The 16,717-nt window shown below is 41.4% G+C and overlaps 2 protein-coding genes across 4 annotated transcripts; one reads left to right on the top strand and one right to left on the bottom strand.

Moving 5' to 3' along the window:
* Positions 1–5,493: 5,493 nt before the first annotated feature.
* Positions 5,494–11,541, bottom strand: LOC110508574 (synaptosomal-associated protein 47). Of its 3 annotated transcripts, none has more exons than XM_021589172.3 (6): positions 11,267–11,541; positions 10,237–10,766; positions 9,480–9,979; positions 8,976–9,100; positions 6,300–6,495; positions 5,494–5,879 (listed from the first exon to the last, which is right to left on the bottom strand). In XM_021589172.3, exons 2-5 carry the CDS (start codon positions 10,740–10,742, stop codon positions 6,349–6,351), a joined length of 1,278 nt encoding a protein of 425 aa, XP_021444847.3. In that variant the 5' UTR covers positions 10,743–10,766; positions 11,267–11,541; the 3' UTR covers positions 5,494–5,879; positions 6,300–6,348. The 3 variants fall into 3 exon arrangements, with proteins under 3 accessions (XP_021444847.3, XP_021444846.3, XP_021444850.3); XM_021589171.3 differs by having other exon boundaries at positions 11,254–11,533; XM_021589175.3 differs by lacking the exon at positions 11,267–11,541 and having other exon boundaries at positions 8,976–9,097.
* Positions 11,411–15,857, top strand: LOC110508576 (2-oxoglutarate and iron-dependent oxygenase JMJD4). The gene is made up of 6 exons (XM_036966387.2): positions 11,411–12,219; positions 12,463–12,628; positions 12,957–13,082; positions 13,183–13,450; positions 13,601–13,747; positions 15,328–15,857. Exons 1-6 carry the CDS (start codon positions 11,967–11,969, stop codon positions 15,661–15,663), a joined length of 1,296 nt encoding a protein of 431 aa, XP_036822282.1. The 5' UTR covers positions 11,411–11,966; the 3' UTR covers positions 15,664–15,857.
* The last annotated feature ends 860 nt before the right edge of the window (positions 15,858–16,717 follow it).

Genomic DNA, 16,717 nt, shown 5'->3' with positions numbered 1-16,717 from the left:
AGTCAATTGGAGGTGTACCTGTGGATGTATTTCAAGACCTACCTTCAAACTCAGTGCCTCTTTGCTTGACATCATGGGAAAATCTAAATAAATCAGCCAAGACCTCAGAAAAAGAATTGTAGACCTCCACAAGTCTGGTTCACCCTTGGGAGCAATTTCCAAATGCGTGAAGGTTGTAAGCAAGTATAAACACCATGGGACCACTCAGCCGTCATACCGCTCAGGAAGGAGGCGCGTTTTGTCTCCTAGAGATGAACATACTTTGGTGCGAAAAGTGCAAATCAATCCCAGAACAACAGCAAAGGACCTTGTGAAGATGCTGGAGGAAACAGGTACAAACGTATCTGTATACACAGTAAAACAAGTCCTATATCGACATAACCTGAAAGGCCGCTCAGCAAGGAAGATGCCATTGCTCCAAAACCGCCATAAAAAAGCCAGACTACGGTTTGCAACTGCACATGGGGACAAAGATCGTACTTTTTGAAGAAATGTCCTCTGGTCTGATGAAACAAAAAAAAGATATGTTTGGTCATTATGACCATCGTTATGTTTGGAGGGAAAAGGGGGAGGCTTGCAAGCCGAAGAACACCATCCCAACTGGGAAACACGGGGGTGGCAGCATCATGTTGTGGGGGTGCTTTGCTGCAGAAGGAACTGGTGCACTTCACAAAATAGATGGCATCACGAGGTAGGACAATTATGTGGATATATTGAAGCAACATATCAAGACATCAGTCAGGAAGTTAAAGCTTGGTCGCAAATGAGTTTTCCAAATGGACAATTACCCCAAGCACTTCCAAAATTGTGGCAAAATGTCTTAAGGGCAACAAAGTCAAGGTATTGGAGTGGCCATCACAAAGCCCTAACCTCAATCCTATAGATTGTGTGGGCATAACTGAAAAAGTGTGTGCGAGCAAGAAGGCCTACAAACCTGACTTAGTTACACCAGCTTTTTTAAACAATTTAAAGGCAATGCTACCAAATAATAATTGAGTGTATGTAAACTTCTGACCCACTGGGAGTGTGATGAAAGAAATAAAAAGCTGAAATAAATCATTCTCTCTACTATTTTTCTGACATTTCACATTCTTAAAATAAAGTGTTGATCCTAACTGACCTAAGACAGGGCATTTTTTTTACTAGGATTAAATGTCAGGAGTTTAAATGTATTTGGTTAAGGTGTATGCAAACTTCCGGTTTCAACTGTAGCTAGACCCTTACCCGTATCCATGGATGAATGCTTCACAGCAGACTGGAACGCCTGTTTAACTAAGTAAGACATCCTGTATCGTTTCTGTTTTATTTGTACCTACAGCTTGGTTGGCCCGTTGTGTCAAGTCACTCCGGTTCACACTGACCGTGTGCAGAAAGTAGTCCATCACAACTTTTCCCACTGATCTTTGTCGATAGCGCCTGTTAAATTCAGGGCAGCAATGTTGTTGAGAGTAGTAGCAACACTTTTGCAGTTCTCCATGGCTAACATTATATCTTTCATATAGCTGTGGTAGCAAGGATTATCTACACATACTGAGCAGCTCATGTTATAGACAGAAGCATGCTACATGGCAGACGAACCCGAACTCATCTTCGAGAAGTCCTGACCATCTATTATCTCAGCTAATCATGGATAGCGGTAAGATTCCTGCCATTTTCCGGGGCTAAACCACCTATGCTCATAACTTCACAATTTTATTCATATTTACAGATGGCATACAAGTTATTTATTGAGGCACATGTTAGAGAAGACACTACTGCCCCCCAAAAAACGCATTTTGCTAAATATGTATAAAATGACGTTCAAATGCCTCTCCTGTGAAGTAGTGACGCCTAGCTTCCTGAAACAGGTCAAATAAGGGTATCTCAATGAGAGGCCAATTGAAAAATCGAGTTCAGAGTGAAGTTGGGGTTTTATGATATATACTCTGTGAGGTTACAAAAATCTATCACAACTTCATCATGAGGACTTCAGATACAGCAAAACACAATATAAACGTTTATTAAAATAGTTTGGGGAATGGCCTCGTCTCTGAGGGAAGATCCTCGGAGCCAGATGCTTTAATGGCAGGTATCCCTATGCGGGGCAGCTGGCATCGAACATGCAGACTGATATAAACTACATTAGAACACCAGGCCCAAATACTGAAACTTCGGTAGGTCTAATAATTGTCTATCAATTAACAATTTCAGCCCAATATGACCTTGAATAATAAACTCACTGCTGCCCTCTACTGAATATCAGAGGGCATGCCCTCCTTTCACAGCCAACAAGTGTCATGATCACATATAACGGAGACCCACTAGGGGAAAAACTGGTTGAATCAACATTGTTTCCACGTAATTTCAACAACCAAAATCAATGTGATGATGTTGAATCAACGTGGAAAACTGATTGGATTAACTAAATGTAATCAACGTAAAGGAATTTTGTCTTTGAACCTAAATCCAATGATTTTACCTTGAATTCACGTTAGTTGACAACTCAACCAAATGTAAATCAAAACTAGACTTTGAAATGGCGTCTGTGCCCAGTGGGGAGAGTCATTGGGATCCTATCTCAAATGAAATCTACCCGTTATCAGACTTCAAAAAGAATGATTAACTGTCCTTATTTTAATTCATGAACATTGGCACAGGTCCTTGAGAACAAATCAGAATCATGTACACTGTAAGATGTTTACTGTGTAAATATTTAAACATGGTTTACCAATCCCAGACCGGATTTCACTTTTTAGCTAAAAAAACACTGACACTAAATTCAGTGCAAGTCTGCTTTATAATTATTTGTTACTTTTATTTCTTCTTTTTTTTAGGTATTTTTCTTAAAACTGCATTGTTGGTTAAGGGCTTGTAATTAAGCATTTCACTGTAAGGTCTACTACACCTGTAGTATTCGGCGCATGTGACAAATACAATTTGATTTGAAGTCAATGAGATTAATATTCATCTCAAAAATAGTGAGCTACACGAAAGACAGAGGACACACAACTTTTTCAGCTGCTCAATACAGTAGACATGTGCTGTTCACACCCATGCTTATGGAGTAATAGACTTGACCCCTCATCTGAGTTGATCTGGAGTTTACTTTGGCCGAGGCGACTCGCAGTTCACTCCCTCCAGCAGAGATGAGAGGAGTTGCTCTCTGAATAAAGAGAAACAGAAATCCAACAGAGTGCATCTCTGTCCGAAGACCAAAGAAAAGACAACAATAACATATGCAAGTGGCGTGTGATATCATTCTGTCTCTCAGGATCTGGGAAAGTACCACAATAACAGTCAAACGGAGGGCATCTTCCAATGGGAAGAGAAATTCATTCCGAGCCAAATCCTCAACAACATGTACACAAAAAGAGCAACGCTCTAGCCAATGCTTATCACATTAACAATCAAAGTAAAATTGGTTATAGAGGGATATTATAATAATGGATTGAAAACACATAAAACGTCATTTATGTATTGTACACCAGTGTTCGTATCAATCCCAGTAGACCTATTAATTTATTTATGTTTATTAAAAAAAAATTACAAAATTAAAACACCAGAATCCACTTTCAACCAAAGCGTTCTATAAGAAGCAAGTGTTATATCTTTTCTCTTATAGAAAGTGAAATCATTCCGCCCCCCAGTTGGACTCAACCACCTTCCAGTAACTTTTCCTCCCAGTTCCAAGATTAACCAACAGGCCTGATTTCCTGAAACTGGAACCTCCCTCTGCATGTGGAAACGAACACAGCAGCAGCAGCAACACCTGCACCAGCAAGAGGTCAGCCAGGAAGTGAGTCAAGAGTCCAACCGTTACAGACAGACACACAGACATGCTCTAATAGTGTATTGCTACACAGGAATAAAATAATAGTGTATTTCTCTCATTTCCAATTAGAGAACGTGGAATCCATTCCCATGAATTACATTAATGAAGATCAACATAAAAAACCTTTACCAATATTGACAGAGTTTTATGTGCGTGATAAACTGAAAACGTGTCAGTTGAATATTATTCATTGTTATTACGTTGTGAAATTAAGGGGTAAATTTGCCCACACATTACAATGCTCATGATGTCATGAGATGTCTTATGCATTTCTGAATTGAAATAGACGTTTTCCAAAAAGTAAAAACATCCACCTCAAAGCCGAAGGGGAAATGACAACTCTGACTTTGTATAACAATCACATGGCTCCTTATTTTAACAGTTGGAGAGCATGGAACAACCCACATGTGCCCTGACAGAATCCCATAGCCTTTGTGCAGCTCTTTCCCAGACAAACTTGATTGATTGGCCATCAAGTGAGACACGCTCCTTGTTGGAAAGAACAACCTCACCACAGGGACTATCTAGTAAACAGACAGTGGATGTCAAGGCCTGCATGGCGTCTCCACTCTCCATTACCATCCGCTAGAAAGGCAAAGCCGGATCTCATGTATCTGTGGTCAAACGAGACCAATGCCACTTCCTTTTTATTGCAAGGCTGCTTCAAAACCGCGGCAGAATGTATTCCCTCTCCCTTCCTCACATTTTCTTTTTCAGAGGCTAGAAATTCACATAACCATGTGGTATGCTTCTGGTATTCGGGACACCAGGACTCCGAAATGAATGTAACGGTTTATCGCTCAAATCATCAAAGAAATAAACAATCTCCAGTTTACCATCTTTGATCAGACTTGAAGAAGTATTTGGTATAACCCTCCTTTTCTCTGGCAACATTTTCCTTGTCATGTACCGCTTATGACAAGTGTTCATTCTAAATCTATTACACCTTTACTGTAGGATCAAGTCCCAGTGACTGACCCGGGCCAAGACATTTGAGAGGTCGTCAGTCTTCTTTTAAAAAAAAAACAGTTTAGCAGTTCAACTTCGTCCGGAGTCATAATTGAGAGCTCTGCCACCCCATCGCCTGCAGCCAAATCAAATGAATCTGGGCTCTTGGCTCCTGGTGGTCCCCCTCTCTCGTGAAAGCTAGCGGCCCCTGCCCGCAGCCCCCACAGGAGTGGTGAGCAGATGCCAAACCAACTCCTGTTGCCAACAGGATGTTATAATAACAGGCCTGTTTACAAAGGGACTCTGCACTCACTTTCATTCAACGGGCCAGGGACCCACTCGCATGCAGCACTACTTTCAATAGTAAATAGCTTCCGCTTCCATTTCACTCACTAGTGTTTTGACGTTCTCCATGTCAATTTGTCACATGTGAACCTTGTTATTATTGGGTGTTGCCTTGCTTTGCACTTCTCCGAGTATTGAGACATGTCTGTTGTCTGTTTTTGTTTTCTATTCATTATTATTATTTAATTAATAAAGGAAACTACATAGCCTTTTATGACCTGGGCGGGTTGTAGTGTACTATTTAAGCCAGGCATCTGTCTTCTATGTAAAAAAAGTGTTTTATTGGATAATTAGGCACCACTCAAAATACTTACTCTACTGTCTACAGTACATTGGCATGGGGAACTTGAGGCATGAAACGTATGAAGAAACACATGATTTACCAGATATTTTGGGTTTAAATCAGTTTATCAACGATAAATAGACAATAAATAAATTACAGTACAACAGAGTACAGCATAGAAGTATGCAAGTCATTCATACAAATATGATTATACAGATATCCCCAAATCCAGTGTCAATGTTAGCAAGATTGTGAGTTGCCGTCTGCTTTTTCTTGTACTGTACATTATAGAATAGGTGGTGACCGAATAGTATTCTGTGAATTTCAAGGGACACAGTTTCAAGGGACTTCGTTTCAGACCCACTGCAAACTGGATTATAATTCAGCGATCCCACTCGATGCATCACTTACTCTGCAGCAACATGCAACACTTGGAGCTGGAGGGAAACCATGTGCAGGGAGGGAGGGGAATGGCTTTACTGACACCTGCAACTGAAAAAGAAGGAAAAAAACACACATTTAGCAGCAGTGTGACAATCGTTCCTCACAGTGATTTAGGTACAACATCAGAAACCACTCTATACTTATGGTGACAGACCCAGGGATTCAATCATCCGTCAACAACAACAACCAGGTATGGATCTATTCATGGTTCTTCACAGTGCTACGAGGACAATATCTCCACAAAGTGCTGATGGGAGTGAACACTTCCTTACCTTGGTGTAAATGCCATCTAGTGGACTGGTTGGTAATTACCACATTGAGAGGGACATTGATTTCTATATTTTACACATTACAATGATGTAAGGGTGTATGACTACCCCGGAGACTCAGACATTTGCTACAAATGTAGAGGTTCAGAACAAAAACGTTCTTAGAGCACGCATTTGTCGTCAGGGAACAGCAACTCACAGCGCATTTCTGGATTGCGCTGTGGTGAGCCGGTTGGCTGGTGTGTGAACTACAGCAGCCTCTTCATGCGGCAGGTGTGTTTGTCTATGTGCATAGTGGCCCGGTCCGTAGAGCTGGTCAGAATATCCAGGGCCTCGTCTTGCCTCTCCAGCTCAGTCTCAGCCTCCAGAGCCAGGTTTTTCAGCTGCATCAGCATCTGAGAGAGTAGGCAGAGAGCCATATAGGCGCACACACACACACACATGCTTGGATTAACTTGTGGTTGGCCCTTTTGAATCTATTTCCTCTGATCCATTGTACAGGGCAAAGTAAATCAAGCTCAGCTCAAATATTTGACATATATATTTGACCCAGGTCTGTGGGAGTAAATCTCTTGATTCTCGTAGTGGTGGGGAAAAGTGTCTTGTCTAGGGTTATGTCCCGAGAGGACATGGAGTGAGTGAGTCAGTCAGTGGAAAAGACAGGGGAGATGAGCAGAGAGGAGGAATAACACTTTTTTTTCTCAGCCATAATTATTCTTCCACTGCTTGTCGGAGCCACGAAGACCGAATGGCTGTTAGCTGTAAAATGAAAACCAATGAAGGGACTGCCGACAAAAACCAAAACGATCTGTAATAACTGTACTTCCATCGTTAGGTCATGACACAATCGCTGTGTGACCCAATATTCACGTGACTAGTATACATTACTCAAGCACATGGTGGCTATACAGAGGTCTCTGGTCTCCTGAGGTCATCGATAACAGACAAGTCAATGACATTTTGTTATTTCAACTTTCTGTGTGTTCAGGGAATTCTGCAACTCCATCTCCACGCTCCAACACCTGTGTACGTTATGGTCAATGGAACAACTTAAATCAACCTTGTTGTGCCAAGCAAAACTTAATAGACACTCACTCCACACCCCAACACGTGGTTTCTAAACTAATATTATGTTATCCTACACATGCTCACACACACACACACACCCAATTGACGTTATGTCAGTTTTCAGAGGCCAGTAATCGCAGACACAGCAACAGTGCACGGGAACGGCTTCAGACAGCAACGAGCAGACAAATAGTATTTCAACGTACTCCTTAACGACAACTGCATGCATTCACTTTCTAAGGTTTCTTCAGTTTGGGAGGAAAATGTGATAAATAGACTGATATCGATACTTCAAAAAATACTTCAGTGTAATTTATGTGATTCTGGTGCCATATTCTGTAAAATTGACCTTTAACTAAATTCTACTGTTGAAGGTACATTTTATCACACCACTTCTGAACTTTTGGTTCATTTTTGTCCTCTTCCCTTCAACATACACAGTCAGACATGTAGGTAAAATACAAATCAAGTTAAAAATAAATTTTAAAAAAGTAGGCTAATAACATAATTGAACTGATGAAAGGTGAGGTGAGTTGTAGGAAATGTGTTTAAGACATAAAAAAAAACTGTAAATATTCAACTGATTTGAACAAATAACCGACGTGATAATCTGCAGGTATCAAATATCTTTTGACCAAAGGGGCTATTTGCTGTACACTTCGGTAGGAAATCAGGTTAAAAGTGATTCTCAACGAGGGACTCTCACTAATCATTACATGAATTAGCTGCATCATAAAGTGTACCACTTTACCACTTCAGAAAGCGGTAGGCTTTGTGGTTTAAAACAACCATTATGACTTATCGGCACAAAATAACAAGCCATTGATAGAGAAACAAAACACATGTCCCTGAATTGTAAACAGACTAATTGCGAAAAAATGTCACTAACACGATCGATTTGTTTGAAAATGATTATATATACGATTATATTGAGATACAATCGTATTGATACCATTCTGAAGTAGTCAATACTTAACTTGTAATATCTAACTAACTGTGCCGTTGTGAACGCAATTTCCACAAAAGCCTCATTCAACCTCAGCTTCAATCAGCTTTACAGAACTGCTTATGGGACTGTAAGAAACACCCAAGCCTCGAGAGACTGTAGCCTGTGTTTCAGGAGGATTCTGAAAATGACAACATACCTGTAACGGATTACCATTACATAGACAAAATGTTGTGTTTTGAAGAGGTTTAACATGGAAAACACCATTCTGAGCCACCCATAATAATGTGTTAAACGAAAACGCATTTGCGTCACTGTTTATGTCTTGCAACCATCGACCATGCATGGAGCTCACTGTTCAACATTATGAGACTTTGAATGGAAATACTTTATACACTGTCTGACCAGAGAAGTCTAACCAAATAACTGGCCATGTCTCTTTCCCTCTCTCCTCTCTCTTGTAACCCAATGGGAGTTTGGTTTGTGGTCTTACCGACTAATATATAAAATACATAGTATGTAAAATAAAAATCATCACAGTGAATCTCTGGTTTGGACTGGAAACACAGCATTTATCTTCCCATGATTTTCATAGAACATAAGAAAAGTTACACTTGTTCTTTAAAACCTGCTATTGAAATGGCATACATTTAATGCATCATAACATGGAAATTCAATCATGCATTTCTTCTGAATTCAAAACAGATATAAAGACAGGTATAAACATTATCTGAACGCAAAATAGAGAAAATGTTAGGGCAGTGTAACTTCAGACTGTTATAAAGCATGTGATACATAGGATAAAATGCTTGAGGAAACAGGAAGAGGCATTAGAAGCCAGATTCCGATATTGTATCTCACCTGTCGGATTTCCTGAGCCTCAGCCTGAGTGACCTCTGGCTTAAGGACATGCACCTGCACCTGGGACAGCTCTCCTGCTGGGACTGTCATGGGGACCTCTGTCTCCTGGTACTGCAGCAGGCCTGCTGCCATGGGAGGGGGCAGAGATATAGTGATAGGCCCCTCAAACAAACACATTAGCTTCTTATGAGCGTAACATTAACCCTATGATAATGTAATGGGGAAAGCTCGTAACAACAACAAAACACAGCATGCATCAGAATTGTGTAACAAATCAATAAGCTATGTAATAAATCAATAAGCTATAGTGTATAAGAGTATAATGAGATTTCAGCCTCAAGAGAGCCTAAAGTAATTTCAAATATGTGTATTGAACAATATGCCATGCTAACACCCACAGATCTTTACTGCCACTTGGTGGCCAAACACAAACCATTGTACAGAGCAAAATAAACAAAGAAGAACCCCCGACTAGGACCACAGAGGATAATCTAAACTTCTTACCTGCATTCCATATTGAACCTTGATCCTGGTCACATGGGGTCGTAGCTGGGGTCGTCAGGAAGGCAGAGTACTCACTTGTGTACTCCACCTTCTTCTTATACTGTATCTCTAGCACTGACATGGCCTCCGGCATCTTAGCCGACAGGAGTCGGAAGCATATGTCTGGCTTCCCTATGAACCTCTGCCTCACACTGATCTCATACGGATTGTGCACCCGGATGTCATCCACCTCATCCCTCTGAAAGCGGTGGAGCAGCACATAGTTTGTGTCTCGGACTTCTAATGAGGAGACCATCACCATCAAGCAACCAGGCTTCAGGTCTGAGTCTCCACCTCTGGAGACGATGGCTGGTACGCTGGTGATCACTCTGTGCTTGCCTGTTCCTGTTAACTTACAAGCAGCCTCTCTGGCAGCATGCTCAGCCTTGACATCCTGCTGACTCTTCCAGGGTAGTTTGCCAAAAGGCCACCAAGGGGGAGACTCCAGTTCAGAAAGTAGCCTGCAGAGATAATGGTGACAGAAGTTAGAGGAATGCATCCAATTCAGTGACGGTTCATACAAATTAAGAAGGGTAAACATGTTCTGGATAATAGCTATCCAATCTCAAATAATTAACCACTACTATATATTAGTGTATATTTAATCATCATGTGGATAGAAAGGCATCAAAACTTCGGAAATGTTAGCTACAATATTTGAAAATAATAAAACAATTGACTGACAGGGCCCAGAGGTAGAATTCAATATCCACCTTACCTGTCTGCCACGCCCAGATCTGAGTCGATCTTGCCTAGGCCATGCATGACATTATCAAACTGTTCTCCCTGGTGGTGGAGGACATTCCCTGTGTCCTCTAGCCGTCTCTGAGCCCCCGCAACCAGGTTAATCAGCTCCCTCCCCTTGGTCGGCTGTGCCTCAGCCCCCTGAACCTCTGCAGATGGGGACAACAACCTCTCCCTCCAGAAATGCTCCAGGACATTGTAGACCACCACCCGGTTGGGCCTCAGCGAGCCGAACCAGTGCTTGATATTCCCATGCTCCAACACAGTCAGAGTGCTGAAGATGAAGCTGGACGACTCCATCTTGATCTCCATGATCCTTGAGAGGCGGAAGCCAACCAGGTTCTCTTTGCTCTGGTCTGAGGTGAAGCGCAGCATGGTGCGGGTCAGGGACAGGGTGCCGGCATCCCAGCGCTTCTCACTGTTGATGTAGTAGGAGCCTGGCCAGCTGTGGATGGGGATGTCTCGGGTTGGGCATGTCATTTTGGCTTGGCTTCAGATGCTCACCTAGGAAGAGAGGGGTGAACATGTTAAAATGTTGTATTGTAAATAATATTTTAATCAAGGTCAATATGTTAATCGAGATAAAAGATTAGAGACTAAAACGTTGGAGCTGCTAGCTAGGAATTTCAATCAACCCGGCAGTAAAGCTATGTTATGTAAGTAGCTAGCTGTCATGGTAATCAAGGTATTTTGGACTAGCTATTTAGACCTACTATATGAACAGTACAGCTAGCTAGATACATATGTTACTGTGTACTAGCTACCTTATTAGAGTACCACTGTCTATGCTAAGCTTGCTAACGTTAGCTGACTAGCAAAACATTCAAAATCATAACATGTCAGGAAGCTAGCTAGCTAGCAGACCTTTTCATAAGCGTTCCTCTCAAATAAAAGATAAGAAAATGTGTATTTCGAGTAAATTGCATTCGTGTTCAAACAAACAAAATAGGTAACTAGCGATCATTCAACATTGTTTGATGATTTTGTTTACTTTTTAAACAAACCTGGCACCTGAGCTCCTGCAGGGTTATGACTATTCCAGGAATTCAGAAGCTACAGTTTTGTAATGTTGCGTAAGACGATAATATTATCGATTGTGCATTATTTGAGTACAGCTGCTCTGCGTGGAAACTGTTAATAGATATTTTAAGGGGCCACTTTAATAATTGTACAAAAAAATAAAATATGTAAGAAAAATATATTTTCGCAGATTGGTTCCCAAGCGAGTGATTTGTTTGGACGTGAAGAGACGTCACTTCCTCAGTACAGACATGTTTACAGTCCGTCTAGAAACAATGATCCTGCTATTTGAAATGTGTAGAATGTGCATTATTAATGTCTAATTTCAAAGTGTATATTTACTAAAGACATTCAACGTTGAATTAGCAAACATTACGGAAACAATCATGTACAAAAAAACCGAACAAATTAAAGCAAATATTGGGCGTGTGCATCTATAAATGTGGTCCCCTAAAATGCAAAATAGCATAGCCATAGGAAGCTATTTTTAGGCTCGAATGAACGAACCTTTTTCTCCACATGTTTGATTTATCTTTGCAATGTAAATCCAATAATAATGGTGGAAAAGCAATTAATATGACATATCATGTCACTATAGTTTAGGTACGTCGCTTGTTTCGATTGCTTGCTAATTAGTTAGCTAGTTAACGTTACACCCAGGACTTGTTTACATCATCCAGTATCATGGACAGGGAGTCTTATCATAACTGCTGCAGCCTCGTTAAAATATCAAGGCAATCCTATGAACAATTTTGTTCTTCGCACTTTGTGGATTACATAGAGAAGGATTTGAGCTATTCCAAATTCTTTAAAAAGTACTTACTTCCTAACCACCCATGCATGTTCTCGAGGAAATTTACTGAAGACTGGAAATGTAGGAAACAGTGGGTCACTGAAGAGGGGAAGCCAAACTTCCAGAAACTGCTGCAGCAATTTGGTGAATAAATGTTGTTAGATACATATCTATTACAATGTCCAGTAACTTTGATGTCAAATGAATGAGTTTGATTAGCCTATGGATGGGTTGTTCTGATCTGTGATTTGACAATCATTTCTCGTGCTTTGTGTAATTATCTGATGTATATATTTGGTAATAAAACATGTGTTGCAGTTATGATGAACCAATAACCTATTTTGTAAATTGTGATTTCAAAGTATTTCTCTTTTTTTCCTCTTGCAGATGAGACTCCGGTTCCAGTTGCAAACTGCAATGCGAAAGAATACAATGCAAACCCCAAACAAATTATTCCTTTCAAGGAATTTATTCACTACTGGAGAGAGTACATACAGAATGGACACTCATCACCAAAAGGATGTCTCTATCTGAAAGATTGGCACATGTCAAGGTATTGAATTCACCTGTATGTTGCCATCTGAAGTAAGAGCACACTGTATATAGACTTTTTTTCTATTGTGTTATTGACTGTATGTTTGTTTATTCCATGTGTAACTCTGTTGTTTGTGTCGCAGTGCTTTGCTTTATCTTGGCCAGGTTGCAGTTGTAAATGAGAACTTGTTCTCAACTAGCCTACCTGGTTAAATAAAGGTGAAATAAATTAAATAAAAAATGATTGGAACGTTTTTTACAGTATGTAAATAATGTATATACTGAAAGTAGCTGTATCAATAATAAGCTGCACATGGCTCAATGGTTCCGTCCTCTGTCTTTCACAGGGATTTTCCTGAACACAATGTTTACACTACCCCAGTCTTCTTTTCCTCTGACTGGCTTAATGAGTATTGGGATACTTTGGAGGTGGATGACTACCGGTTCGTCTACATGGGACCCAAAGGCTCATGGTATAACAAAACATTTAATTATAGAGTCTATAATGGATATTCTCTTAAATCTCTGTCTCCTCTAACAACATGTGATTGCTTTTTCCTCTTTTTGCTATAGGACGCCATTCCACGCTGATGTGTTCCGCTCCTACAGCTGGTCAGCGAACATCTGTGGCAGGAAGAAATGGCTCCTGTATCCCCCAGGCCAAGAAGAGTTTCTACGAGACAGCCATGGCAACCTTGCTTATGACGTCACTGCCCCTGAGATTCGAGACAAGGTGCAATTCCCACACTGTGATGAGGCCTGTCAACCACTAGAGATCATTCAGGAAGCAGGGGAGATCATATTTGTGCCCAGTGGTTGGCACCATCAGGTTTATAATTTGGTAAGTACTGCAGTTTGGATGTGGGACAAATTTAAGTGGTACACTTGATCAAGAGGTTTTTTTTACAAATCATTATCAGTTAAGCACCTGTATGGTTCATATGGCTAATTTTGAACTAAGTAACCTGACTTCTGTCTCATTATCCTGCAGGAAGACACCATCTCCATCAACCATAACTGGCTGAATGGCTGCAATGTGGACATTATGTGGCAGTTCCTTCAGAATGAGCTTTCTGCTGTCCAGAGGGAAATAGAGGAATGGAGGAACACTATGGATTCATGGCATCAGCACTGCCAGGTATATAAGACACCTGGAGATAGACATACAGTGCCTTCGGAAAGTATTCAGACCCCTTGACTTTTTCCACATTTTATTACGATACAGCCTTGTTCTAAAATGAGTTTCTCCCCCCCTCATTAATCTACACACAATACCCCATAATGACAAAGCAAAAACAGTTTTTTGACAAATGTATTAAAATATCACATTACATAAGTATTCAGACCATTTACTCTGTACTTTGTTGAACCACCTTTGGCAGTGATTACTGCATCAAGTATTTTTGGGTATGAAGCTACAAGCTTGGCACACCTGTATTTGGGGAGTTTCTTCCATTCTGCTCTGCAGATCCTCAAGCTCTGTCAGGTTGGATGGGGCGCGTCGCTTCACACCTATTTTCAGGTGTTCGATTGGGTTCAAGTCCGGGTTCTGGCTGGGTCACTTAAGGACATTCAGAGACTTATCCCGAAGCCACTCCTGCGTTGTCTTGACTGTGCTTAGGGTCATTGTCCTCTTGGAAGCTGAACCTTTGCCACAGTCTGAGGACCTGAGCGCTCTGGAGCAGGTTTTCATCAAGGGTCTCTCAGTACTTTGCTCCCTTCATCTTTGCCTCGATCCTGACTAGTCTCCCAGTCTCTGCTGCTGAAAAACCTCCCCACAGCATGATGCTGCCACCAAGCTTCACAGTAGGGATGGTGCCAGGTTTCCTCCAGATGTGATGCTTGGCATTCATGGTTTCATCAGACCAGATAATCGTGTTTCTCATGGTCTGAGAGTCTTTAGGTGTCTTTTGGCAAACTCCAAGTGGGCTGTTATGTGCCTTTTACTGAGGAGTGACTCCTGTCTGGCCACTACCATAAATGCCTGATTGGTGGAGTGCTGCAGAGATGGTTGTCCTTCCGGAAGTTTCTCCCATCTCCAGAGGAACTCTAGAGCTCTGTCAGAGTGACCATCGGGTTCTTGGTCACCTCCCTGACCAAGGCCTTTCTCACCTGATTGCTCAATTTGGCCGGGCTGCCAGTGTTCTACTGGCTACTGTGTTCTTGGGGACCTTCAATGCTGCAGACATTTTTTGTTACCCTTCCTCAGACCTGTGCCTTGACACAATCCTGTCTCTGAGCTCTACGGACAATTCCTTCGACCTCATGGCTTGGTTTTTGCTCTGACGTGCACTGTCAACTGTGGGACCTTTTATATAGACAGGTGTGTGCCTTTCCAAATCATGTCCAATCAATTGAATTTACCACAGGTTGACTCCAATCAAGATGTAGAAGCATCTCAAGGATGAGCAATGGAAACATAATGCTCCTTATCTCAATTCTGAGTCTCATAACAAAGGGTCTGAATACTAATGTAAATAAGGTATCGGTTTTATTTTTAATACATTTTAAAACATGAAGAAAAGCCTGTTTTCACTGTCATTATGGGGTATTGTGTGTAGATTGCTGAGGATTTTATTTGATCCACTTTAGAATAAGGCTGTAATATAACAAAATGTGGTGAAGTCAAGGGGTCTGAATACTTTCCAAAGGCACTGTCTGACAAAGCAGATGTATTTTAAAAAGCTGTGTAATCTGAGTTGGTATTTTGTTTTACAGGTTATCATGAAGTCCTGCTCTGGGATTGATTATGGGGAGTTTGCCACTTTCCTGAAGATTATCGCTGACAACCGCATGTCCTTCTTGAGTTCTTGCTCCGAGAACAACTCCTCAAATTACCCACGTCATCTTTCAGAGACCCTGGCCACATTGGGGCTTCACCATGCTGCCTTTGACCTACAGAGGGTGGCTCACATTCTAGAATGCATGCTCTGCAATGAAGACTTCAAGAGACTTGATCATTCAACTCTGAGCTCACAACCTGAAAGTTTGCTGCAGCAGATTCGAGAGACCATGCTCTCCACTAGAGGGCAGCACTCCCTTTACCAGGAATAGGCCAACCAGTATCCTTTATGAGCAGCTTTATCAATACATTTAGTTGATAAGGCTTTGGTTTCAGAGGTAGCCTGAAGTTATCTTGACCCCCCCCCCCCCCTCTCCCCCTCCAAAAAAAAAAAAGTCATCCTGTGTGAGCTTTTGGGTGTTTTTTTATGTTGTGAATGAGATGTTGATAAAATGACAAATGTCCATACTTTGTGTCCTCGTATGTTTATTACGCCAGAGATACATAAAATAATATTTAAGATAATAGCTAGCAACTGGCAAGCAGTGCACAACTGGCAAGCAGTGCACAACTGGCAAACAGCATAGTGTCAAGGAACTCAATATTTGAAGCAATCGCAATACTACAAACAAGGAAACTATTCATAGACGTCATAGACATGGTTGGTAGTGCTACCAGTGAAATACTGTACTAAGTGATTTGGAATAAGAACATTTTAACTTTATGTACCCTATCCATGTAAATATGATCTGGCTCATTTCAACATGTGTGCGTTTCATATTGTTGGGGTCAAATACCTCTATTTTCATTTGGCTTTAAGAGTCTTTGGGCCACCACTATCGCACGGATTCCTCCAGAGACTGTGTCCTCAGAACCCTTGAGTGTTAATGGCTCTTTGGCATGAGCCAGGCGAATGCCCAGATCTCCAACTCTGTGCTTCCCGGCTGACTTGCCAGACTGGGTCTGAGGTGCCAATCCTTCGGGTAGTGCCGACATGCGTACGGCATCAGATGTTTCCGTACCACCCCATTGTGATGAGTCCTGGCCGATGGAACAGCCCTTACTAAAGCTGATGCCCTGCATGTAGACCAGGTTGACCTCCAGAGGAAGAGCCACCCCGGGAGGAAGGTCCTTCACTCCCTCGGGAAGTCCTATGAGATACCACTATAGAAATATTATAGGGTTATTACAGGAATAACTTGAATTCAACAGCCATGCTAGCCATATCCCATACCGTATCCTGCAGCCATCTCATCCATATTGTATATGGCATGACAACAACCCAGTAGTTTACAATAAGCTACAGCACACGGTATGAGACGAGGT

Source organism: Oncorhynchus mykiss, chromosome 28 (assembly GCF_057628025.1).
Source record: "Oncorhynchus mykiss isolate SJ-2025 chromosome 28, ASM5762802v1, whole genome shotgun sequence".
Taxonomy (NCBI): domain Eukaryota; kingdom Metazoa; phylum Chordata; class Actinopteri; order Salmoniformes; family Salmonidae; genus Oncorhynchus; species Oncorhynchus mykiss.
Note: the sequence above shows the minus strand (reverse complement) of the source record. Positions and strands in the feature narration are given on the sequence as shown.

What these genes read in the sequence shown, in the direction of transcription:
- LOC110508576 (XM_036966387.2), top strand. Translation starts at nt 11,967, where the DNA reads ATGGACAGGGAGTCTTATCATAACTGCTGCAGCCTCGTTAAAATATCA. An exon ending in ATGGGACCCAAAGGCTCATG is followed by an intron (nt 13,083 to 13,182) that starts GTATAACAAAAC and finishes TTTTTGCTATAG; the next exon opens with GACGCCATTCCACGCTGATG. An exon ending in CATGGCATCAGCACTGCCAG is followed by an intron (nt 13,748 to 15,327) that starts GTATATAAGACA and finishes TTTGTTTTACAG; the next exon opens with GTTATCATGAAGTCCTGCTC.
- LOC110508574 (XM_021589172.3), bottom strand. Translation starts at nt 10,742, where the DNA reads ATGACATGCCCAACCCGAGACATCCCCATCCACAGCTGGCCAGGCTCC. An exon ending in GATCTGGGCGTGGCAGACAG is followed by an intron (nt 9,980 to 10,236) that starts GTAAGGTGGATA and finishes TTATCTCTGCAG; the next exon opens with GCTACTTTCTGAACTGGAGT. An exon ending in AGGTTCAATATGGAATGCAG is followed by an intron (nt 9,101 to 9,479) that starts GTAAGAAGTTTA and finishes CTCCCATGGCAG; the next exon opens with CAGGCCTGCTGCAGTACCAG.